The sequence below is a fragment of the Canis aureus genome, chromosome 22, assembly GCF_053574225.1.
Source record: "Canis aureus isolate CA01 chromosome 22, VMU_Caureus_v.1.0, whole genome shotgun sequence".
Taxonomy (NCBI): Eukaryota; Metazoa; Chordata; class Mammalia; order Carnivora; family Canidae; genus Canis; species Canis aureus.
This window is the reverse complement of record NC_135632.1, coordinates 20,987,881-21,014,435: the sequence shown is the minus strand read 5'-3', so window position 1 is coordinate 21,014,435 and position 26,555 is coordinate 20,987,881. Positions and strand designations below refer to the sequence as shown.

At 48.1% G+C, this 26,555-nt stretch overlaps 1 protein-coding gene across 5 annotated transcripts in view; it reads left to right on the top strand.

Moving 5' to 3' along the window:
* EPHB1 (EPH receptor B1) overlaps window positions 1–26,555 on the top strand; it is a 474,340-nt gene that overhangs the window by 201,702 nt on the left and 246,083 nt on the right. For all 5 annotated transcript variants that reach the window (XM_077865055.1, XM_077865054.1, XM_077865053.1 and 2 more), the window contains one exon: window positions 5,409–6,090. In XM_077865055.1, coding sequence (XP_077721181.1) covers window positions 5,409–6,090 — 682 coding nt within the window. The remainder of the gene's footprint in view (window positions 1–5,408; window positions 6,091–26,555) is intronic.

Here is a 26,555-nt window from a genome sequence, read left to right as displayed (position 1 = left end):
AGCTACGTATCAGAGCGCATATTTTCCACATCTTCTCCAACACAGAGTGCTATCAAACTTCTGTCCCCCCCCCCAACAAATGTATCACAATGTGGTTAATTATCACTTTGATGATATTAAATGATGTTCAGTATCTTTTCATAAGTTTATGAGTTGTATCTATCTCTTTTGTAGTGAGCAGTTTGTTAGTATCCTTTGGTTGTTTTTGTATTTCATTAATGATATATAGATTATCTTTATATATTAGGGGAAATTAACACTTTATCCATGATAAATTACAAATAGTTTCTTCCCAGCATGTTTCCATTTTTTTTTCTCCTTTTGATTTTATTTCTGGCCAGTTTTGCTATGCCCTTAACAAAAATCGTGTAGAGTTGAATAGATCAGTCGGTTCATTTGTGGCTTCTGAGTTTCATGTTGTAATTACTATACATAAATTGTCCATGATTTCTTTTAGTATGTTTGTGGTTTCATTTTTAATGTTTAAAGCTCTGATTCACTAAGAATTTCTCCTGGAAGTAAGGAATGAGGCATGGATGCAAAGTTGTTTTTTCCCAGATGGTTACTTGGTTATTGCGATGATTTCTTAAAATGATGTACCTTTCCCCTATTGATCTGAGCTGTGGCCAACATTTTAAATGTTGAAAAAAATTTCTGATATGACTTCTAAAATATTTCATCAGTCGTACTGTCACCAGTAGGCTTGCGAGTGCCCTTTGCTCCAGATCCTTACCAAGACTTTGTATTTTGTCTTTCTAATTTTTTGCCAAGCCGATAAGCAAATTATGGTGCTTTGTTGTCGTTTTAATGGGAAAAGACAATTATATAAAGGAACACAGGAGGCAGTATGTCAGATGTCTGGAAGGAGAGGCTGAGAAGCTGCCAGTGAACAGAGACCTTTAGGAAATGAGCTTTGGGACAGGCTGTGAGAGTGCGTTCCAGGGACTGGGGCCGGCACAGGCCTTGGCTGAAAGAATCTGGATATTACATGTCAGTGGGGTAGGATATCCAGTACTGGTAGGCTCCTCTTTTATGGGGAGCTGGGAGGCAGTGTGCCCAGGGACACAGTGTGGCTCAAAGTCTGGTTGGAGAGATAGAGCCAATGCGTGAAGAGTGTTAAGGGGATGCGTGGCCCGTGGTCTGGTCAAGTGTCTCTCTGGCCCCTGCCCAACACTTGGCTCATGAGAACCTAGGGATGCTATCTCAGGGTATCTTTTTAGTAGCCACAGGTCTAGTGCAACCTATAGCCATGTGTTGCCAGAACCACTCTACCCACCTCCAGTTGTCCCACCCATGCATTGAGGTGGCCTTCCAACCCAGTTTCTACATCAGAGAAATCTTCTGAAACCTCAGCTCTGATCACCTGTATTTTCCTCACTAAAACTCATCAGTGACTACCAGTTCCCCTCAGGATGAGATTCAGAGTTCTAGGCCAGACTCATCCTTTCCTCAGTCTTATTCCTGCACCTGCAGTTTTTAAGACTCTTCTGTCACAAGGGAGACATGACTCCACGGCACCAGGCCATATTTTACTCCCACAACCCCCCCCCCCAACCCCAACACACACACACTCTTTCTCTGTCCCTCTGGGCACCCTGCAGACACACATTCCTCCTGACTAACTTCTATCTGTCCCTTCTCTCTCAGTTTGGAGAGCCTTCGGTGACGCTCTTCTGTGTATCAGGTACATCCCCCCTTCCTGACACCCTGTAATTTCCCCTCACAGCAGTTAGCACGAGTGTCATTATTTTGTTATTTTAATAAGCATTTGTCTAATTTCTGTTTCTCTCACTAGATTATAAGCTTCATATTGTTGTATCCCCAGTGGCTAATAGAACGCCTGGCATAAAGTTGGCATTCAGTAAATATTTTTTCCATTGATGAATGAACGAGGTATAACTCTAAAGCAGTGAGGCTGATTCCAAATATCACAAACAAATAACAGCATTTATCCCTCCCTGCTAGGAATGCCAAGCCACCCTCATCTCCGTTTGCCAGAAGATTCTCTGTCTTCAAGGTTCCCAGCCCTAACTGCCACTTGCCTGGAAGGCGTTCATACCTCCTCTCGCCCACTCTGATCATGTTTTCCAATCCCCGTCGTACCTACTGGCAGGGGAATGAAAGGGAGAAAGAAATGAATGCGAGGCATTGTCATGGCCTTTCCCCAAACATCAGGGAGTTATGATCTCTCCCTAAGCATCTCTCCTTTCTCTCAATTTCCCTCTCCCCTTTCCCTTTGAATAGACAGCTGTATTCCTCCTAATTTGCTTTGATCACTCCCTTAGGAGCTGTCATGGCATCATTTAAATCTGTGTAGGATTTTATAACTCGGGTCACCCAGTATGATTCCTCATTTTACAGATGAGAAAACTGAGGCCCAGAGAGGTTAATGTTTGAAACGATTGCTTCTGTTGGGTCTTATGATACCAATCAGTGTCATGTTCTAAGATAAATGTTCTCAATATCCCAGCTCTGTAAGAGTAGAAATGCCTCATTCTGTCTACTTAAGACCTGCTGGTGGTGCCAGTCTCGGTGCTAAGATGAACCCTGAAAGGTGGGCTTCCCGTCCTGCTCCCATGCAGTAAAGCTGCAGTGGTCTTGAGTGGGTCAGGGACTCTGGCTGGGACAGGTCCCTGTCCTAAATGGGGCTACAGGCTTCACCTGTGCATTGACAAAGGTGCCTTGAGTTTGTGTAGAGACCTCACACAGCCCAGCTGAAGTCTTCCTCCCTGTAGTATCCTGTTTAAACACTTGCAGAACAGCAGGAAAAAACAAACAAACAAACAAAACAAAACAAAACAAAAAAACAAAAAAACCTGTCCTTCCCTCAGAAGTCACTTAGGGTCAACTGGGAAAATGGTATCTCAGAATGGCCATGGAAGGGAGAGAGTTCTGAAAATCTGAACTAAAACAACTGTCAGCAAATTCTCCCCAGTATATTTGCTTCTGGTTCCAAAAACCCAGGCAAGCAGAACATAACTTTAACCAACACACTTAAATAGAACATAACTCAATCTTTAAGAAGGAGTAAAAGTTGTTTCCTTGGCATCTACAGAATCAATAAGAAATCAAGCAAACTCCAGGTGAGGTTTGGCAGTGTGGAAGGATCTGGAAGGAGCTTACCCAGGACTCCATACTGGGGAAGGGACCTCACCCAGAGGTGCTGGAAGGGGCTGGGGGGAAGGGCCTTGGATGGATTGCTAGTCTGCTGCTTGGGAGGTGGGGCCTGGGCTGCAGGAGTGACTGTGAGGTTACTCCACAGGCCTGGGCGGGCAGGACCAGCTCTCCCTGTGCCCATTTTTCCTCCATTGCCATGCCTGGTCTTCAGATGCTTTGGCGCATGCTCGAAGGATAGCCTGGCTCTCCCCCTCTTACAGGGGGCTTAATTCTGTGTAAGAAGCAACTGTGTATATTTTCCCTACACACAAGATGGACTTCAACTTTCTAAATGAAGAATTCTAGTTTGTACGCTTCAGCTCCACACTGTGAACAATAAGCCATTAGCAGCACAGTAGTTAAAGAAATGAGTGGTACTATTTTCTACTTTTTTTTTTTTTTTAGTGCCACTGCTAAATATTAAGATCAAGGATCTTAATTTATTTTTTCTTTTCACTATTTAAGAAGCTTAACTTCATCTGTCACTTACTTGTTTCTGGCAAGCAGAACACAATTTAAGGAACACATTGAAACTTCCTGGAACTACCCCCAGTTCTTGAGGTCAGCATCCTGAGAGCTCCCCAGTATGGAGAGCTGCTTCCTCTTCCAGCCCAAGGAAGGAAGAATGACCTGGTGACTCTTCTTTGGCTCCTGCCAAAGAGTGGCTTGGTTAAGGAAGCTGTGACTTTATGAACCTCCTGCCCCTTTTTACCTGTTACTGAAATAAGTTAGTAGGTGCATTTCTTGGGCCATTCAAAACACTTCTTCCTCTCTCCTTTCTATCCTGTCTCCTCTTATGGCCATGTGACCAGGGGCAAATTGCATATCTTTTCATCTGTAAATTGGGGTGACAGTATCTAGTTTTCAATGTTATAGGGACGATCAAGAGATGGCACTTAATAAATACAGTGTTTCTCTTCTCCTTCCCACCTACAGGGCTGCTAAAAATGAGTTTTCTTTTCCAATGTGAAGTGTGCTGTCTCTCCCCTGCTAAGAAGCTCTCCTTCCTCCCTGTGTGACACCCTCCAGCATCTTCTTCCATCCTGTCCCTACTTGCAGTTTGCAGTTTGCACACAATGAAGTTTGCTTTGTTCCTTAAGGATCTCACGTAGCAGCCCCTACTCCTTTTTTTTTTTTTTTTTGCTAGCAAAGTAAACGTTATTATGGACCTGAGGTTGGAGCTCCAGGTCCTGCAGAACACTTGAGAGTTGGGGCCAAGGCCTCTCGTGTTGGCCTCAGCAACTCCATCCCTTTCAGACTCAGGTGGAGAGAGGCTGGTTGGGGGAGACCTGGGGTCACAGCACATGCCGCGGAGGAAGGCCACCCTGCCTGCTAAGCTAGTCAGCTCTCCCTTGATCGGTCGCTGCAGCCAGACCACTCCTGCCTCCTCATTTCTTGGATCCTGGCTTTTTAGGTTTGAGTGTGGGTTTGGCCTTTTTCATAGGACTCTTGTCTCCCACCAGTTTTCTGGTCTAGGTCTTTCAAAGGGATCAATGTTATTAAACAAAAGTTTATGAGAATCTATGCTTGTTGAGAAATTCTTAAAAGCCTCGTATTCATATGCTTTTCACAACTCCAAAGGTGCTTCACCACCATAAAAGAATTAGGTTCAGAACTGAAGCTTTCCAAGATGAGGAATGACCTGTAGTCAGACCCCTCATCCACAGAGTGGCTGTGGAGAGGAGAGACTGTGGCCCTTACGTATCAAGTCCCTGCTGGGCAGGAAGCTGCAGGTTGACCCTGTGGATGTAATGAGCCAGAGTCACAGCAGGAGCCGCTGTCTGTTAGGTGCAGAAGGGCTTCCTAGAGTGAAGTCTATTATATGTCAGGATGGCCAGCAGAGAAATCTTTGAAATCTGCTTATTAGGAGGTCTTTAAAAGCAGGTTAGAGTGGTGGCTGGGTGGCTTAGTTGGTTAAGTGTCTGCCTTTGGCTTGAGGTTGTGATCTCAAAATCCTGGGATCCAGTTCCATGTTGGGCTCCCTTCTTAGTGGGGAGTCGTCTACTCCCTCTCCCTCTGCCTCTCCTCTCCCTCTGCTCATGCTCTCTTTCTCTCAAATAAATAAAACCTTTACAAGGAAAAAAAAAAAAAAGCAAGTTAAGGTTAGGTGTGCTCATTCATTAAGCCAGGCAGCTAGACTGGTGAGCTCGTAAGGCCCCCTCCAGCACCAGGCTTCTCTGCTGCCTCTCGTTGTCTTCTCACCCTCTCTTTTGTGTTTTTGCATGTGTTCATCCGTGACCGGCTTGGGACAGTGGGAGGAAGTCAGTGGCTATGATGAAAACCTGAACACCATCCGCACCTACCAAGTGTGCAACGTCTTTGAGCCCAACCAGAACAACTGGCTACTCACCACCTTCATCCACCGGCGGGGGGCCCATCGCATCTACGCAGAGATGCGCTTCACTGTGAGGGATTGCAGCAGCCTCCCCAACGTCCCTGGCTCCTGTAAGGAGACCTTCAACCTGTACTACTATGAGACTGACTCAGTTATTGCCACCAAGAAGTCAGCCTTCTGGTCTGAGGCCCCCTACCTCAAAGTAGACACCATTGCTGCAGATGAGAGCTTCTCCCAGGTGGACTTCGGGGGAAGGTTGATGAAGGTCAACACAGAAGTCAGAAGCTTTGGGCCTCTCACCCGGAATGGTTTTTACCTCGCTTTCCAGGATTACGGAGCCTGTATGTCTCTCCTTTCTGTTCGTGTCTTCTTCAAGAAGTGTCCCAGCATTGTGCAAAATTTTGCCGTGTTTCCAGAGACCATGACTGGGGCCGAGAGTACATCTCTGGTGATTGCCCGGGGGACATGTATCCCCAACGCAGAGGAAGTAGACGTGCCCATCAAACTCTACTGCAACGGGGATGGAGAGTGGATGGTGCCCATTGGGCGCTGCACCTGCAAGCCTGGCTATGAGCCTGAGAACAGTGTGGCCTGCAAGGGTAAGTCCTGGGGCCTCTTAAGGCCTCTGCTTCCTGCACACCTGGGGTGGGGCCCAATCTGCCAATTTTCCCCACCTCCAGCCCTGGGTCATAAAGGAACAGAAGAGCCTAATGGCTTGTTCTAAAGCTCTGAGAAACCTACATTCCCAGTGCTAGGCATGATGAGTTTTCAACTGTGTCCAACCAGAATGTTGGTATTCATGGTGGGAGAAGAGATAGGGAGAACTCCAAATGGTAGATAATAACTTAATAACCACTTACTTATATTTAGTTTTGGGCCACGGACCTTCATATTCCCTCGCACATGCACATGTGTGCTCTCTCCCTCTTCCCCTGCCCTCCCCTACCACAGACACACACACCCCTGCATCATGTTAGGACCCATGTTCTGAGGCGGAGAATGTGGGTTGCCATAGACAGTTCACTCAAGGGTAGTTAAGAAGTGGCTGAATTTGGAAAATATTTTAAGTCATTTCATTTCGGTTCCCTGACTACCCAACTTGGCCCCGCACCTGTGTAGCTCATTACCTCAAAGTCCTACGCTCAGCTGTCTTACCCCAGGGACTCAATGCCAGGTCCTGGGGCAGGAATGGGGGCTAGCTTTCATGTGTCCTGGAAGAAGGTGAGCTGTTAGAGATGGGGGGAAGTGGTACCAACTATTGTGTTACTTTTGCTTGAACGATACAGAATGGTGCGGCCTTTGTAGTTTGGGAGTGTCAGGGAACTGTGTGCTCATACTGGCTCTGCTCAGTCCAGGAGAGCATATGTCTAAAACCTGGTAATGAATGAGCTGAACTGGCTTGAAATTCTTCTCTGAGGGTAACTAAGAGGGTCTCAAGAGCCTATACAGCTCATTTCTCCAGTAAGTTCGTGGGAGCTTGAACACGTGTAGCAGACATTAAGAGCTGGGGAAGAGAAGACTGTTCTCTTACTACATTTTGCCCATGACAGTCAAAGTTTCAGATTCACATAAACCTCAGAAATGACCACCATGCCCCTAACTCATCTTTTAGGTTGCTTTGGACCACTGGGGGACAAGTTGAGGCTGTATTTGCTCCTTCTGCTCTGCTGTGGGCTCCCTGTCAGCATTCCTCCCCATTGTCACCCGCCTCCCCACCTGAGCACCAGACTGCCCTTGCCTGTCTCCCCCCCCACTCACTCAGCTCCCCAGATGCCTGCAGCCACACACCAGGCACAGGATTGCCAATGCCCGTCAGCTCAGCAGTCCTTTGGACTCAGCTAATTGCTTGGGCTGGGGCACTCCTGCAGCCTCTCTGAGGACTGCTGAGAGCAGAGAGCCCGGCCTTTGTGTCTTTATTGGATTTCTTGGTGATGGGACCTGTGATGGATGGTGTGGAAACAGAGGGGAGAGAGTGCCAGAGTGAGTGATGAATCAAGGCAGACAGTTTTAAAACCAGCCTTGCCTGGCCCCACCGCACTCCTCTCTGTCCCCTTGGTTGGGGGTGGGCAGGAGGCGCCCTCTTGGGCACTTGTCAGGGTCTGAGTGGGGACCCAGGCACTAGGCTGACTTCTTAAAAAAGGTGCAGGTACAGCAGCTTCCAGGCAGGCTTGCAGTAGCACCGGTGATTTCTGCAGCTTCGGAGGGCTGCCATGCTGCACTTGCTGGCTGGGGCCCTCTTGTTTTTCTCATTATTTCCCGAGCAGAATGGCAGGAACCAGAGCAAGCATTGACTGGTTCTGATTTAATTGCAACTCTGGGAACAAGCTCTCATTTCTTTGGGCTAATTGGAACTTTTCTCTTTTGGTTTGAGGGGGGGGTTCTGCTGTCCTTGCTGCTTGTCAGTCACCCCCTGTGGTTGTTGTGGGAGGGCCTATAGAGACAAATGTGTCAATTCAAGTGGTTTCTTTCCACTTTCCCTACCCAGCTCCAACCCCCTTCTGACTCTTGGTGGACATTCCTAATCTAGAGTTATTATGAGCCTGGCGCTTGATTTCAGACATTGCTTATTGCCAGTGCATCGGAGGCTGGAGGAAATGTGGAGGCCAGGCACAGTCACTTTGCCATTTAAGAGGCACAGGCAGCCATACTTTGGTGGCATTTCGGAGATGGGGAGTGGCAAGCTCTGGTGACAAAATGGATCTTGCAGCCCAGCAGCCTGGCTGAGCTTAGTGCCCCTAGAAGGGCAGAGAAATACCTTTGTTTTTCTGTCTCAAGAACTTTAAGACGCATCCTCCAAATCTTAGCTGTTGGCTCTGCTGGCAGTCGGGCTTTGATGGCTGAGCCAGAGCTCCCTTCCCAGCCTGCCCCAGGGAGGTGAAGAGGTCTTGGCCATTGATGGTGATCTTGGGAGGACCCTGCGCCCTTTGAATGGAGATGGGCAGTACCTGTGGAAGATTTTGTGATTGGTGTCCGTGGAGTGTCTCCGAGCGAGGGTACCACACCCATTTTGGCTACTCATGCTGTGCTGTTCGGTGGGCACCGTATAGCCCTACACAGCAGTTCTGGGGTGGCCTGCCTCATAGAGCCAGTTTTCATGAGGCCAGAAGTGTGGAGAATGGGGGATGCCAGTGAACTGTGGGTGAGCCTCCATCAGCTGTCTTGGTAGGACTGGAGAAGGAAGGCAAGCTAATCTTCCCTAGCACAGCTCTGAGGATTAATGCCCTGGAGCCTGGCTGGGCAAAGCCTGGGTAGCTCTGGGCTTCACACAGTTATACTGATCTGATAAATGTTCTTTTCTGGATATTTGAATCTGAGCCTTTGCTTGTATCAAATCAATAGAATATCCATTATATTATACTTTGGCAAGACAGATTTTTGACATGGATAGGAACGTTATTCTGACTTTCACTTTGCATCTGCTAAACCCTCTCCGGTCAAAGTCACGGTGACCAGTCGCTCGGTTTTGCAGAGACACCTGGAGACCAATTAGGCATCCCAGCCAGTGAAGAGTGGTCCTGGCCTAGAGCTGCTCCTGTTCTGACGAGGGTGGTGACGAGAAGGGGGCAAGCAGAGAAAGCTGTGTGTGTCTGTGTGTGGGGGGGAGGTAGATCTTAAGCATTAGATTGTGCTGCAAGTGACAGTTTCATTTTCTAGAGGGCTCTGTGACCCAAGGCCTCTTCCAAACTCATCCTTGCTGCTCACACAGGTTGGACCAGTCAGGGAGAATCATGGTAGCCTGCTAACCCCACCAGTGACTCTGACCCCATCTATGAAATTGTTAATTACTAGGAAAATGGCCCATCTGCCCCGACTTCAAGCCTTATGCTCATCGTGTAGTGGATTAATGAGCAATCATGGCTTTGCCTTGACCCACCCCATACCTCCCCTACTCAAGTTGATGGCTAAATCGATTTCCTGTGTGGATTCCTGCAGTCTGTCCATCCTTGGGGCCGGGGACACTGAGAGCTGGTGCTCAGCAAGCTCATTCTGTGCTGTGGATCCTGAAATACTGTTCCAGCTGAAGTCAGCATTGGGGAGGTTGGCTGAGCTGAGACTGACAATTGTTAGAGGGAACCTGGCACGGGCAGGCCTCTTAGGTATCTGTCAGAAGCCTCCGGGCTACAGTATCCCATTTAGGTGCCCAGGGATGGGTCTCAGGTGCTGGGACAGACGCGGGCAGCCAGATCCTAGCTGGAGCAATGCACCCATGGGGCTTGATTCTGTCTCTGCCCCTGAGAGCTCCTTGAAGGCTTGGCTTTCCCTCCCAGGCATAGTCCCTGGAGCTTCCAGCAGGAGCTGCCTCATTAGCCTGCCTCTCCAGCCACTCAGAACTCAGGGAATGACAGTGCTGTACATGGCCTTCGCTGTCATTCTCCCTTATTCCTGCTCCTGTGGAAGGTTAGGCCAGCCTGGGCTTACCACTGTAGAGGGCACACACTGACCCATGGGTCCCAGGCCTTCATTGTTGGTGCTGTTACTCGCGGGGCGTGCAGGGAGATGAAAGGGTGGAGGGGGTGCCTCCAGGTGGAAGAGGCCTAACCTAGGGACAGGAGCTGGTTTTAGTGCTGGCTCTGCTGTGAGCTTCTGGTGGTTCATAGGTAAGTCCTTCACCACGATAGCCCTGTCTTCTCTGCCTGCTTCTCACGGTGGGTGAAAATCAAGTGAGTAATGGATGTGAGAATGCTCTGAAAGCCATGTGTGATGCCGTGTCACTGCCCTTAAGCCTTAAAACACACCGTGTGACTCTGGCTTCTAAGGGAATAAGATTCTGGAGTGAAGGTGACATGTGGTACCCCCCCACTCAGAGGCACAGGTCAGCAGGGGACCTGGATATTCATCCCTCACCTGCCCGCACCTGTGCAGTCTCAGCTCCATGACTGCCCAGCAGCAGCCAGTGGTCAACACATATAGGTGACCCACTGTCAGGGGGTCAGTTAACACAAATTTGAAGGGTGTGGCTCATTCAGCTGCCCTGAGGCAGGGGGTATAGGCAGGTGGGCTTTGTGAGCAGGTCTGGGAAGACTCCCCAAGCCTGAGAGAGATGATGGTTACCTAAAGCAGTGATTCTTGACCCCAAGGAGCAAGAGAACCCACAGGAAATGTTTGATAAAATGATGTCCCCAGGTGGCCCCTTCTGAGATGTACTGGGTAAGTCAAGTGGGGCCCAGGCCAAGAACCCCTGATATAAGCTCTAGACCAGAACCATTGGTGTTGTTGGAATATAGAAGGAGGGGCTTAGGGGAGGTCACTGGAGCCTTCTTGGGCTTGTGGGGTTTGTAGAAAGAGTGCACCTAAGGGGGACATAGAAGGTGTCTGCAAAGAGGGACTACAGGAGTGGGCTGGAGAGGGGAGCAGACTGAGCAGGAGGCCAGCAGGCCAGCAGGAAGGACAGGCTCAGAACATCACTGCATCTGGAGGAGAGGCTGAAAGGCCATAGAGGGCCCTGACACCCTGAGCTGCTGGAAAACTGCAGAGGAGAGAGGGCAGAGAGCTGAGGGAGGCCTACCTGGGGTTACAGAAAGGAACAGAGGAACAGCCTTCCCCGTGGCTGTGTCACTCAGGACCATCCAGAGAGCAAACATTAGAGGTGCCACTGCTGTCTTCAAGGGCTCGGTCGAACCCACAGGATTCCTATGCCCTGCTCAGGGCCTGCCATTTCGGACTAGGGCTAAAGATCCCTGTCCCAGAACTAGGAATCCACATGGCTTTTCCCAGGGGACTCTCAGGTCAGCTAAGACCTTTCCAACTCCTGGATGTTGGCAGGACCTTGACAACTTCTAGAGAAGACAGAGCAGTTCTTGGTTCATCCGTGTCCTCCCCCACCCCCTCCACCCCCGTGTGTGTCAAAGCTCTGATGTAGGGCCTGAAACCTCCCCAGCACTGTCTCATGCAGCCCTCCCTGCACTCCTCAGGCCAGCCACTTCCCTGCCTGCACCCCAGAGGCCTCCTCACCTTCCCCGCTGTTCCTGCAACTCCCCTCTATCCAAATAGGGACTTTTTTCCTTAGTAATTTTCCACCTACATGTAAATTCCTTCATGCCTGGAAACCCAAGGGACATTTTGAACCTTTCAACAGTTTCGGCGCCTTTGTCAACTTGAGCGGCAGAGATGAGCCAATTTATAAGCCTGGGGGAGTTGAGACGAAAAATCTGCAGGATTTGAAGGTGGAGAAAAATGTGTCTAATTTAACTTCCCTTGGAAAAAAGTTGCTGGGGCCTGTTTCTATCTCCCCCGGGGTTGCTGATCCTGGCTTTGGGTCACCACTTCATCCTCAACCTGGGTGCTGAAAGAGGGTGTGTGTGTGTTTGTGTGTGTGCACACGTGTGTGCATGCACCGAGCTGGCAGCTGCTTCCAGGGCACTGGGGCACCCCGTCTACTCACTCCAGCCCATCAGCTGTTGGCTGAGAGTGAGAGGAAGCCTCCTCTCAAGCCCCAGGGAGATCAGCTCCGCTCAGGGCTCGGGGAGGCCAGGGTCATTAACACCACAGCCTTGTAAGATGAGCTTCATAATAGGATTTCCCAACAGGCTACTTCATTTAGAAGTCTCTCGGGCTTCCTCTACTCCCTACGGTGGCCCTGCCCAGCGCCCTCCAGAGAGGAATCCAGTGTAATTGGCTGGATGTAATGGGCTGTGACACCGGCATGAGCAACAGCAAACAGAGCTGGAAGGATGCCCCACTGCCTCACCGACTCCAGCACATGGGACACAAGCACTCGGTCCTGGACTCTGGTGGCAGTAGGGGATGGCAAGGGGGGTTGAGGGGAGGAGCTTTGGGCTCCAAGTCCCCTGTGCTCTGTCTACTGCTCCTCTGCCTTTGAAAGACAGGGGCAGATTCCTCTAGTGTTGACCAAATAATTGTGATTTTCCCAGGTCAGTGCTAGAGTGGCGGAGATCGATTTGGCAGTGTTCTGTGCCTGAGAGCTGCCCTGGGTGGGAGTCCACGACTTAATAAATGTGTGCTATCAAAGATGCCAACAGGGACACCATGTCATCACGCTCAGGTGGTGTGGGTAGAGGAAATGTCCCTGGGCTAGCAGTCTAGTTGGTGCCACCACTTACTCCACCATCATTGGCCTGTGAAGAACTAGAGTCTGAAACCACCCAGGCTGGGTGGGCATGTGAAATGCTTAGAGACCATCTATGCTGACCACCACTTTCTCCATAGACAGCGGGTGGCCAGGCAGCGTTTCTGGGTACCAGTCTAGAGAGCCCTGGCTGGGTTAACAACAGAGCCGGGATCAGAACCCATGGTCTGGGGAGGCCGCCATCTGCTCTGCGTCTGAGACTGGATTTTGTTGAAATTAACCATCCTTCAACACATAGCATGTATCTTCAGGACTGTCAGACTTCTCTCAGCTCTTCTCTCATAGATGCCCTCCCTTGTGTCTGTGTTGTCCCTTGTTTTTTTTTGGGGGGGGTGTTGGGGATCCCTGGCACCATGTTCTCTAACCGTACTTTTCTGCACTGTATAGAACAGAGCTCCACATTGACTATCGCCATCTTCATTTTAACCTCTCTGGGTGCAGTAGTGTCTCTCCAGATGCCCTGACATGTAGATCTGCTTGTGAGGCCATCCAAAGGGTGTGCAGCTTCTCAGTGTAGGGGGGCAACCCCAAGCTCTCTGGGAAGGATGAGGTTGAGGCTTTGTGCTTACAGAAGAGGGCAGAAGGAAGGTGGTGAGACTGTGGGCTGGAGGCCTGGTCGTGGCTCTCTAATGGGCACCAAGGACCAGCATGGGTCCCCAGGGCTGAGTCCCAGCTTAGGCAGGTCAGTGATCAGACTTAGCCACTTTGCTCCCTGTCCTCATCTCTCTGGAGCTGGGCAGTCCCTGCCTGAGCACCAATATCCACACAAACTCCACACAAAGTGAAGAATTACTACATTTGACTTTGAAGCATGAAGCTGAAGATCAAACTGAATCTGAGCCCACTTGGAGTGGGGGCCTTCAGTGCTGGGCCCCAGGGAGCTCTGATGGTCTGAATTCTTTTTCTACTGCTTTTGGCCATTGACAGGCTGTATTGACAGGGCCCTAAGGCTCTTGAGTCTTATTTCTCCCTGATGGCATGGGCATGAAGAAGACTGAGAAGAGTCAGTCTAGAGCAGGTGCCGGCAGAGAAGGGATGCATCCCAGGCACAGGCAAACCACCAGGAGCAAGCTTTAGTTTGCCAAGAAGGCTCTGACAGGGACAATGAGAGAGAGGCACTCTTGCCTTTTCCTAGGGGAGGGATCTCTGCCTGTAGAGGTCCTATCTACATTCTCCTTGCTGGCTGCACTAAGGCTTGGGTATCAGATACTTGATAGGGCAGCTGAGCCTCTTGAAGGGCCAGCAAGTGAAGGCAAAGCAGGCAAACCCTAGAAAGATGTGACTTCATACAGAGGAACATGCCTAGGTTAGCTCTGGTCCCCAGGAGCTATATCCCTTATGATGGGAAGCATCCCACCTTCCTGTGTGCCCTCCCAGCCTACTACAGAATGAGTCCATGCAGCTGCACGTATGCTGGACTCATCATCTTGTGTGTGTGTGTGTGTGTGTGTGTGTGTGCACGTGCACATGCCTGTGCTCATGGCCAGGGAGTCAGGAGGAAATCAGTTCAGCCACATCAGGCCCTGGAGAAGTTGGTGAGGGGAAGGAGGCGCTTCTGAGAATCACAGGACAAAAATTCAGGGCCAGGATGGGCCAAACCCAGCCCTAACAGGTTTTCATTGAGGGTAGGGCCCAGTTCAAGGGAAGATCTGGACAAAGAAACGGGCCTTTAGTTTCTGGCTTCTCCTTGGCCCCTGTCTGGAATAGCCCACCAACCCCTAGTGGTGCACATTCCTAGCTGTCCTAGCTGTCCTAGCTGGACTTACTTGGTCTTTGAATATGACCTTTGGGGACCTGTTCTGGTAACATCCTTGCAGGCGTGGGCAGTTCTGGCCTTCCATTCCTCAGTCAAGTTGGATTCCACTCATGAGTTCGTGTGGCTTGAGTGGTACGTGTGCTCATTCTTTCTTTAAGTACTAACTGGGCAGCTACTGATGCCAGGTCTTTTATGCTTCTATACTCAGATTGAGCGATTATACTTCTAAGAATTTGCTCCATTCTTAGTTCTCAGAAAGTGCTCACAATACCCAGAGGACAGGGGAGCCACAAGTGGCTCTGTTGCCCTGATGGGACCCAGTAGAGGATAGCCCCTCCCAGCTAGGTGAGACCTCTAAGAGGAGTTGAGTCCAGCCCACCAGATAACACTATGAATTCCCACTGTGGTCCCCTGGCCTGCTTTCCCACACCTCCAGTACAGAGACATTCGGACTTCCTGAGGCAGCCTGGTTCATCAAAATCCTTCTTCCTAATACTGAATCAGGGGCCCACTGATCCAGTCCTTGGAATGGGACTTTTATGCAAATCTCTCTTCCACCAAGTTACCCCTTGTAGTGATTATTTTTAAAATGTTTTGGGGTTAAGCATCTGACTCTTGATTTCAGCTCAGGTCATGATCTCAGGATTCTGGGATCCAGCCCCGTGTGGGGCTTCCCACTCAGCAGGGAGTCTGCTTAAGATTGTCCCTCTCCCTCTGTTTTTCCCTGTTCATAGTCTCTCTGTCACTCTGTCTCTCTGTCTCTCTCTCTCAAAAAAAAAAAATGGAATGGGTAGTACATATGAAAAGGGTTTCCCTCCCACTCTGGTCCGCACTAGGGTCCCTCGCTGTTACTGTTTCTGATACTCTCTTGCAAAAAAAGGCCTGTGCATTTGCACACCCAGAATATAGATCTACTTTTTCCCCACCTGTATAGGGACATATTACCAGGGCTTCCACCCCCCCTACACCCCTTTCTTATTTAACAATGAAAGTTAACAGTAGCTTGGCTCTATTACATAGAAATTTGCCTCATTTTAAAAAATGATTCTGTAGTGTTTTATTGAACAAGTGTGCCTTTTATTGGTCCTTCATTTATATACATAGAGGTTGCTTACTTTTTTTTTGTTAGTTATTTGTAAACAATGTTTCAACAAACATCCTCGCATCTATCTTTGAACTTGTGTGGGAGCGTATCTGTGAGTCAAATTCATTAATTAATTTATTCAATGAATATTTATTGAGGCCTTTCTATGTGCCAAGTACTTTTCTAAGAGCTAAGGATGCAGAAAATTCTTAGAAGAAAAATTGCTGAATCAGAGTATAAAAGTTTTTAATTTTGATAGATATTCCCAAAGAGTCTTCCAAAAAACGGTGTTTTCTACTGATTTTGCTACTTCCAATCGTGTAAGAGAGTTCCTATTCCGCACACTTTTGCTAAGAGAGTAAAATGTCAATCATTTTTATCTTTGCCAATCTGATGGATGAAAACTGGCCTCTCACTCTGGTTTCAGTCTTGTTATGAGGGACATTGAACATAGCAAACTTCCATGATTTGCCCTGTTCAGGAATTGTTCAGGGCTTGACAAGTGTTTCCGTTATAACACATCATTAAATCAGGTGAGTTTGCTTGTTACAGACCATTTGGAGTTTGCTCCCTCCATGGTATGGTCTACCCTTCACTTTTCTCTGTCTCATTCCCTCCTGGAGGGCATCCTGCCTTTTATCTGCTCTTTACCCACCTATAAAATCAGGCCGTTTTGGCACATGTCACTCATCCATTTTGGCATTTCTCACTTGGTGGCAGGTGACTAGTCTGCAGATGGTACAGGGCAGATGTTGGTGCTCAAGGGCCAGCCCCTTCTCCTGGTCCAGTCCCAGGAAAGCCAGTCAGCCTGATTTGATGGAAATCACACCTCACTTTCCCATCCTTCCTCTCCTGCCTAGAGCTGGTTCTGGGCTCCCTGTACACCCTGTGCAGCCCTGCTGTGCCCCACATATCTCTCAGCTCTCAACCTTTGGCCCAGACCCCCTGACCCCACATCCTTTCCTTTGATTCTCCCAGCTTGCCTCTGGAGACTCGGGCTTCAGCACACCTTGGTGGCTCTGCCTTAACCACCCCTTCCTAAATCACTAGTGCTCAACCCTCACCTACCCCAGCCTCCTCTTTATTTCTTCTGCATCAATCCACCCTCAGAAGAGCCTCCCAGCAGCCTCTGTCCTGGCCCTGACCAGGCAGCTCTGTTTCTGCTTAGGAGGGCCTGGTCTTAGCCCTGGGCAGCTGTTCACTTCCTCCTTCTTTTTGTGGCTTTTGTCTTCCAGCTCTGCAGGTTTTCTTTCTCTCTGAGGCTACAGAATTCCTTCCTCCTTTCCTTATTTCAGTCCCCCTCTCCCCTCTTCCCCTCCCCTCCTTACTTCTTCCTTTTTCTTATCCTGCCTCCTTGCTTGCTACTTTTCTGTTAAAAATAAATATATTCAGGTTAAAGAAATGAGTCAGCTTAAAGAAAAAAATAAATAAAATAATACGTTAAGAACCTGGCACGTGGATATGGCAAAGCCCAATAAAGATGATATGCAAATGACTGATGTTTGAAAAGAAGGCTGAGCGCATGGCCTAAGGAAGCAGGACAGTCCCGTGGTTCATTGTTGCATCATGGTGAGGGCTATTTGAGTATGGAGCAAACCCTTCTGGGTTGGCTTCCGGCTTGCACTGAAGCACTAATCTAGTGTGGCTATCATCTGCAGAGCACTCACTATGTACCAGATGCTCTGCCTAATTCTTTTCCTGCATTATCTCGTAAATCCTTAACAATAGCCCTGTGAAGTACATATGATTTTCAACCTCATTTTTCAGTTGAAGATACTGAGACACAAAGAAGCTCAGTAACTTTGCCAAAGTCACACAGTGTAAGGACTCTGGGGCCGGCTGATAACTGCTGTTCTCTACTCCCCCTTACATACACTCCCCAAACTGGGGAAGAGTGAGATTCCTTAGGGGCAGACTTGTGGTTGTGGTGGGGTTTAGGGCTTCAATATCCCATTTGGACTGAGATATAATCCTTCACTAAGGGACCTAAGGAAAAGTCATCAGTTTGATGGGCATTTCCCATTGGCTAGGGATGACCCAGGAGGTCCATGGAGGGATCGTGCTTGAGGCCAAACCTGTCCACCTCCATCTTGTGCCCGCCTTCAATCTCAGCCTCCTTCTCCCCAAGCTCCTCATGGGCATGGTCATGCTTGCTGTGTCTCTGCATCCCAAATGCCCGCTCCGTGCCATCTGTTAAATGAGAACAAAACAAAATGCATTGAAAACAAAATTTGTGGAAACAGGGTGAGAGCCTAGGAGGGAGAAAGGCTTTCCGTTAGGATGTGTAAGAAAACCTCCCAGCAGCACCGAGTAGCGTAAGCTCTGAAGAAACCAGGCAGGAGCCACGCGGGGGTTGCTGACAAGGCATGCGCTTGTAGAGGTGATGATGGCAGAACCAGATGGAGGAAGTAACCAGGGATGGCGGAGGCCTTGTCTGTCTGTTGTCCAATAGAGTGACACGCTGTGCACACACACACAGAACAAAATCAACAGAATGGCCGCAAGCCCATACGTCGTGAAACCCTTTCACTAAAAGTTGGTGAGAACGCCTCAGTTTGACAGAGGACATAAGGTCAGTGCTACGTGTGTATTTCAAGTGGAAAATGACAATCTGCTCTTTGCACAAAATGGATAGAGCTTCTCATTGAAATCGTATGGAATATGCAAGAACTCTGCCAAATCATGAACTTGGCAAAAATTTGCCTGTTCTGGGAATTAGGCGACTTGAAGGTTTCTGTTTGGTTTTTGGGTCCGCCACACACATGCCTGCATTGATCCGAATGTGGAGGTCCTGGTGACGCGGGGCTTTTCTTTCCCTACTGGTTCTGTTTGTCTTCCCTTCTGCGTCTTTAGCCAAGTTGGTCTCCCTGTTTTCTTTTCCTCCATTTATTCTATTCTCTTGTCTGTCTTCTCTCTGGACTTGATTCAAAAAGGAAAAAAAAGAGAAACACATTTCATTGGTAGAAGTTTAATGAATGGATAGTTATTTCCTTTCACCGTTTTTATTTTTTCCCTAGGAAACTGTTTAGATGCAAATTGCAATAAAAATGAGTTCTTTCATTTAGTATAATGCAGGAAATCAATGTTTATCATTGAAATCAATTGCAAATATTGTAAGAGTGATTTTTGTCATCAAAATTATTAATATATAATCACACGTGTTGATAATGAGATCATTCATTAAAAAGAACAATAACTTTTTTTTTTTAAATGCCTTCGTAGAATGCTCTGCTTCTCTGTACTCATTTTTTTTTTTCCTTTTCTGGGGCATATTCTTCTTTTTTCAGCTTCTTCAACCCCATTATTGATTATTTTCCCCATTGGAGAATTCTTTCAAGCTCTCTTTTCTCCCCTAACATCTTTTAAATCTTTCAATCCAGCTACCGGTTAAAAACCAGCCACCAAAGCTGTTGATTGTTGAATTTAACTTTCCCAGTCAGGGTGACTAATTCAGTCTTTGGGGTTGATGATGCCGCTCTCCCTTTGTGGGTGCCTCTGCCCACTCACCTAAGAATTTCCTCTAATGGAAACTCAATTATTTGGGCTTGACAGCACCAAAGTGAGCAGTAGATCCCTCCTTCCCTCCAGGACTTTCTGCAGCCCGGGGGGCAATGGCTTTGGTACCCAGAGAAGGCAGCACGTCAGTACACAAGCCAACTAGACAGCCATCCACCCACTTCCTAAGGACCCAGGAGGAGGAGGAGACAGAGGTGGCTGCCCCTGGACATCCAGTGGGTTGAGGGCCTCCATCCTCTCCCTCCCCTAGCTTCCTCCAGGGGCAGGGCCCTTTCAGGCCTTTCCCCACAGACTCCTTTCCTGCCTGTAGCTGTGTGCCCGCCCCTCCTTCTAGGCCACAAAGAGCTCTGTAGACAGACATTGTGCGCTGTTTGCCAACACGGGGGCCCAGGGACACAGAGGGGGCGAGGGAGAAGCCATCTGCTCTCTCCTTTCACACAGACCTTTGCTTTCTCCCTTTCACTCCCCTCGCTCTCTGTCTTTGAACGTGCATACAAAAATAAAAAAAAAGCAGTTGCTAATTAGAGCAAGAGAATGAGAGTGAGCCTGGAAGGGGGTGAAGCGGAGAGGCAGGCCCTGTGCAAATCAGCCCGCTGGTAAGAGCCAGTCGGGGAAGCATGAGGGGGGCGCCGAGGGGGCTTCGGAGGGATATTTTGACAAAATAAGCAACAAAGCTTCTTCTTCGGAATGGCAGAGGGGCTTTGTCTTAAATTCTCATCACAGAAGGGGAGGAAATAAGAAATGACAGAGTTTCTTGTCCACTCCCACTGTTGGTGTCCACCGACCTTTGCTCTTATATTTTCACTCCTTCAATAGTCCAGGAAACAATAGTCTCTATCAAGGGGACATTTAAGTGTGTCCTTTTATTGGTAATTTTTGTTCTGGCTGATAGCTAGTGGGAACTCGCTGGCTTCGCTTCCCAGGCTGGGCTGGCTGAGAGGGAGCTTCCCCATGCAGGAGCAGCTGAGTCATCAGGAAGCCAGAGCTGGGAAAAAAAACCCTGACAAATCAAGACTTTCTGTTGGGGCTGTTTTTCCCCACCACTCTTTCCTATTCTTGGTGCACCAGGTGATTTCTTTGCTCAGCCCCGTGGTGCTGACCTGGCCAGGAGCAGCTCTGATGTGTGCGTGCTGAAGTGCGTTGGCAGGGGGGCAACTGCAGCCCATGTTAGAACAGGATGTTGCCCCAGCCCTGAGCTCTGTAAATCCACCCCATGCTCATGGAAGGTTCTGGACACGGCAGCTGCCAGGGCCAGAGCCATCTGCCTGGCCATTCTGCCTGGACTTAGAATGGAGTCTTCCTATCTTCTTTCAGCCAGGTTTACTCTGAAGCCAGGAGGACCGCCTCTGGAAGGCCCGATGACCCGGTGGCTAAGCTAAGCCTCAGTAGAGATGCAATTTTTTCCAGGCATAAGCTTGAAGGACTGATGACTCAGATAAGGAAAGATTTTGATGTCAGTATCCCATGTGTTGAAAGAATGAGGTGATTACGGGGGTTCTTGTGAACGTGAACAAATGCAAACGAGAACATGGAAGCCTCGTCATGATACACACTGACACGAACTTGTCAGAGAGGAGAGGAAAAGGAAATAGAACCTGGAAAGAAGGATTATAATTAGTTCACTCTCTTCCATGGGATGTGTAGGTGATGGCTACCCATGAGAACACAGAATGACATGTCTGGAACTGCTGGGAAGATCTCCTGACTCTGGGATGAGGTCCCCAAATGAACTTTTCAGGGTCCATACTCAGTGCACCTGTCTCTGACACACGGGGTGCTTCCCAGGGAGTTCAGTGCAGCCTGCCTTCACCCTGCCCGAGGACCCCCTCTGGGGAAACGAGGACACGAGTCTACACACCATGCACCAAGCCAGGCCAGCAAAGCTGTTGAGAAAAGAGCCGTGGATGGGGTGTTGTTCAAAGCCTGCGGCAGGAAAGGTTGGACTGTTCCAGTCTGGCTTCGCGTTTATTAGCAGAGTGGCTTCTCTGGGCCTCAGTATTGCTCTGCATTAGCTGGTTGTTTAACACTGGACTCAGGTTTGCTGTGAAGACTCTATGAGACTCTGCCTCTATGGAGCTGGGCAAAGACCTTGACACCTTGCAAGGGTTCAAAAATGGATGTTGATGTTACCGGCATTTTTGCTGTTAAATAAGACGGAGGATAATTTTCTGTTTGGTGCTGGTTCCCTTGAGACATATGAGAACTCTGGGAAGAATGTGATAAACGTACAGAGATTCAGTAAATATTAAGAAGGCTTAGATAACATGATCTGGGTCATGGGTACGTAAAATATTTTAATGCAGAGTCATTGAAGATGGTGGAAGCCACCCATCTAGTCATAAATGGATATGAGTTTGCTCAGTTTGTCATTGCAAGGTTAAGTTCTTCTTTAAAATTCTTTTTTTAAAAATTTTTGTGACTTTACATTTCATTTAAAAAGTTGTCTTATAGAGGCATATCTGGGTAGCTCAGTCTATTAAGCACCCAACTCATGATCTTGGCTCAGGTCATGATCTCAGGGTCATGGGACTGAGCCCCACATTGAGCCCCATGCTCAGTGTGGAGTCTGCTTGAGATTTGCTCCCCCCCCCCACTCTCTCTCTCAACTAAATAATAATGAAGAAATCTTTTTAAAAAATTGTCATATAGAAAATCTGACTGTGTTTGGTAGGAAGTTTTATGAATTTTTTTTAAAGATTTTATTTATTCATGAGAGAGAGAGAGAGAGAGAGGCAGAGACATAGGCAGAGGGAGAAGCAGGCTCCACGCAGGGAGCCCGACATGGGACTCGATCCAGGGACTCGAGGATCATGCCCTGGGCCAAAGGCAGGTGCCAAACCACTGAGCCATCCAGGGATCCCCAGTTTTATGAATTTTAATGCATGTACAGATTTGTGTAACCACCCTACAAAGCAGAACACAGAAGAGCTGCCTTATGATGTTGCTTTGTAGTCTTTGTGAGCACACGTTGTGACTGCTATCAGTGATCTCGTCCCCACCCCATTGTATCATCTGAGATTGGCTTCTTTCACTTAGTGTAATGCCTGTGAGATTCACGTAAGCCTGTGTTTGTATCAGTACTTTGTTGCTTTTTATTGCTGAGTAGTATTCCATCATATGGATGCACCGTAGTTTGTTTATCCATTCACCTGTTGAAAAGCATTTGGATTGTTTCCATTTTTTTGGTAATCATGAATAGAGTTGCTGTAAATATTCAGGGACGGGTTTCTGTGTAGACATATGTTTTCATTTCTCTAGGCCAGATACCCAGGTGAAGGATTGCTGGGTCATCCAGAAAGTGTGTGATTAATTGCCAGATGGATCTTCAGAGTGGCTGCTCCATTTTGCATGACCACAACAATTTTTTTGCATCCTTTGCAGCACTTGGTATGATCAGTATTTGTTATTTTAGCCATTCTGTTAGGTGTGTCTTGGTATCTCGGGTGGTTTTTATTTGTGTTTCTCTAGTGAATAATGATGTTGAATGTCTTTCATGTGCTTATTTGCCATTTGTTTATCCTCCTTGGTAAAGTGTCTATTCAAGATGTTTGCCCAAGTTTTAATTAGGTTGCTTGTTTTCTTACTATTGAGTTTCGAGAGATTTCTTTATATATTTTGGATATGTCTTTTTGTTGAATATATAGTTTGCAAATATTTTCTTCCATTCTGTAACTTGTCTCTTCTTTCTCTTAACACTGTCTTTCACAAAGCAAGCATTTTCAATTTTGATGAAACCCAATTTATCCATTAAATGCTTTTTTTTTTTTTTAAATTGAAGGCTTTGTTTTCCTAGAGCAGTTTTAGATTCATAGCAAGATGAGGGGAAGGTACCAAGATTTCCCATGTGTCCCTGCTTGCACACATGCATAGCCTCCCCCATTTCAACCTCCCCACCAGGGGTGGATATGGATCACAGTCAGTGAACTTATACTGCTGCTTCATAATCCCCCATAGTTCACATTGGGGTTCACTCTTGGTATTGTACCTTCTGTGAATTTGGACAAGTGTATAATGACACGTACCTACCATTAGGGTATCATAATGTTTAGTTTCACTGTCCCTAAACATCCTTGGTGCTCCACCGATGCATCCCTCCTTCTCCCTTAACCCCTGGCAATCATTCATCACTTTACTGTTTTGGAAAAAGTACTTTTTCACTTTACTTTTTTGGAAAAGCCAAAAGTCACAGCTTTGGCTTTTCCAGAATGTTATATGGGTGTATACAGTATGTAGCCTTTGCAGGTTGCCTTCTTTCACTTAGTAATATGCATTCAAGGTCTCTTCCTCATGCATTCCTCATGTCTCTTCATGGCTTGACAGCTCATTTCTTTTAAAAGCTGAAGAATACTCCATTGTCTGGAGAATGTATTCATTTATTTCTCAAGGTATCCAGCCAACTATCTTTTCAATTGATCCAGGTGATGGATCATACTTTTGGTGTCATGGCCAGTAAAGTAATTCCCTGCCTAACCCCAGATCACAAAATTTTCGCCTTATGTTAATCTTCTAAAAGTTTTACACTTCTATGTGTCACATCATGTCTGTGGTCCGTTTTGAGTTAACTTTTGTTTAAGGTATGAGATTCAGACTGAGGTTCATTTGTTTTATCATTTTGCCTCTGATGTCCAGCTGTTCCAACATGAGAGAGCTGTGGGGATGGCTCTTTCACCTCCTCCAAGCCTTTGTGTGAATAATACTGTCTCTGCGTGATCCCTGAGTGACTACCCCATTCATGGTGTGGGCCACCCCACTAATGGCGTAGGCCACCCCACTGACAGTGTGGGCCACCTCACTCACAGTGTGGACCACCCCACTCACTGTGTGGGCCACCCTTAACAGCCTTCCCCTTATCCTACCTTGTGTTATCTTTCTCCATAGCACTCACCATGTGTACACATCTGACATAGTGTACACTTACTGATTTTTTTTTTAATTTTTATTTATTTATGATAGTCACAGAGAGAGGGGCAGAGACATAGGCAGAGGGAGAAGCAGGCTCCATGCAGGGAGCCCGACGTGGGATTTGATCCCGGGTCTCCAGGATCGCGCCCTGGGCCAAAGGCAGGCGCCAAACCGCTGCGCCACCCAGGGATCCCACACTTACTGATTTTGTGCACGATCTGCCTCTCCTCGCCGGCACGCAGGCTGCATAGGGGAGGGATATTTGAGTATGTGTGGGGAGGGGGTTGCTTGTGAAGGGATGTGTCCTGAGTTGCCTGTCAGTGTGGGGTGCATGAGGAGACTGGGGCCACCTAGGGCACACGGCTGCAGAGGACAGAAGGCACAGGCCTCCCCATCTCACATGTTCATCAGGCCAAACAGGTTTGTCAAAGTTAATGCTCAGCTCTGAGCTCTTCTCTCACCCACCCGCCTACCATATTGTTTGAGACAAATAAGAACTTAAGCAATTAAACCATTTTCCCTCTCATTCTTAAAGTATTTATCCCTTGAAACGTAAGCTTTATCCCTTTTTCACCCTTATACTCCTTGAGAGAAAGAAAGTGCTCTAATGCCCTGGGAAAATTATCTTAAATTCTAATCAGCCCTCCATCCGGGGTGTTAGAACCGACTCAGAGATGAGGTGGTTGGCAGGGCAGGGGGCACGCAGGGAAAGCTGTTTAGGCGGCAAAGTCAGCTGGAATGGAGGCTTTCAACTGGCTGCTGGTGCTTCAGTTCCAGCGAGGGGGCTTAACTCATCAAGTGGGAGGCCCAGGGAGTCCGAGAAGCAAACAGCGCAAAGATGTGGAGACACCCGCAGAAGGGAGAACAGATGAAAGAAACTGGGGTACAGAGTTGATTAGCTTCCTGTCCCCCACAGTGGAGCCTTCCTCTTTATTCTGTCCCTACCCTGAGTTCCACTGTCACTCTGCCCCAGGCTTTTCCAGTAGCAGGTGGAGTGGGTGCCTGCCCTTGTGTCTCCCTGGGGTCTGCTCTGCGATTTCTTTATTGGATAGCCTGGGGGTTGGCTGGGTGGGGAGGCGCCGGCTGGGCCCTTGAAGCCTGTGTTTCTGCAGCAAGCACACTGTTCTTAAAGTGAATGTTAATTTGAAGTCTTGCGGGGAGAGAGGGGGACTAGAAGGAAGGGGATGGGAGGGCTGCCACTGTGTCTGTCAAGACCTGGCTGATGGGCAGCCCGGGGGGCTCAGTGGTTTAGTGACACTTTTGGCCCAGAGCGTGATCCTGGAGACCTGGGATCGAGTCCCACGTCGGGCTCCCTGCATGGAGCCTGCTTCTTCTCCCTCTGCCTGTGTCTCTGCCTCTCTCTCTCTCTCTCTCTCTCTCTGTGTGTCTCTCATGAATAAATAAATTTTTTAAAAAATCTTTAAAAAAAGACCTGGCTGATGAGGGCTGGCGGGAAGCATTTACAGAAGGAGCTGATCCTTTCCCTTCCTCGATGCAGGGGAAACCAGCCTCCTAGATGCCGCCGCACCTCTGGCCCTAACCCGGTACCCTGCATGTCCAGTGGGTCCTGGCAGACGGCCCTCTGTTCAGCTAGCCCTCCTGCTCTGCTCTTTGATGATCTCTGAACAGCCAAGGCTCCTTGTCTGTTTGGAATCCGGACACATACCATGTTTGTTCCCACGAAAGCAAACCCATGTTGTCTCCAATTTCTGTCTCATTTCTACCACTGGATGGACCAAGTCAACTAATTTTCCCTTTTGATAAATTTGTTTCAGTTCAGTGGGAGGAGCTGCTGATTTTGAGTCATCAGACCTATGAAGGTGGGGGAACCCAACTTGTAATATTTCTTAAATTATACTTTAATGAAGACGCCCATTAACACTTGTAATAATTCACAGAAAGGAAGCCCAAGCAGAGTTTGTTGAAATGTCTTCCTTTGTCTTTTCCTTTTCTTTTCTTTCTTTCTTTCTTTCTTTTTTTTTTTTTAAGTGTTACCAGCTTAAACAGAGGTTTTAATTATGGAACAGAAACAGAAGCTAGCAGAGTCTGGGAATTTCCTTTCACCTGTGTGCACCAGTCCTTAGCCACACCTTCCTCCTCTGGCTCCTCCCAGAGGACTTGCCCCGGGAGAGGCCACCTCTCCCCTTTGCCCTCCCCTTCCTTCTGCTGCAAAGCATCCTTGGCTATGAACCAATGCTGTGTGTAGATCTTCCTGGCTGGACAGAGAGTACCTAGGTCGTTGCGTCTTACGTGTGTGTGTGTGTGTGTGTGTCCGTGTGTGTGCATTTAAAGAGGTAAAGAGGGTTACAAAATTGTGACATGATTTAAATGTTTGCTTTCAACAAATAAATGCTTTTAACATACAAATTGCAATACTCTACGTAATGCTACCAGAAGATACTCGCAGGATTCATAAAATGTATTCATGTCCAGAGCCCTAGAGGATGGCTGGTTGGACAATGGGATATAGTTTTAAGTTGTATGGACTCCTTTCAGTCTTGTGAGGAGATCTCACTGAGTGTGAATTTGAGGTCTTTCCTGAATGGGAGTGGGGCCGGATGGTCTCCTTACCCTGTCTGTGATGGCCCTGCGAGGCCTCTGGGTCTGGGAGGGTCAGTCTCGTGTGTATCTGCTCATCCCAGGTTGGTCATATACTCCTTCCGGGGAGCCTGGTCTGGGTCTCCCTCTAGAGCCAGGGTGGGTGCTCCATCAACAGAGA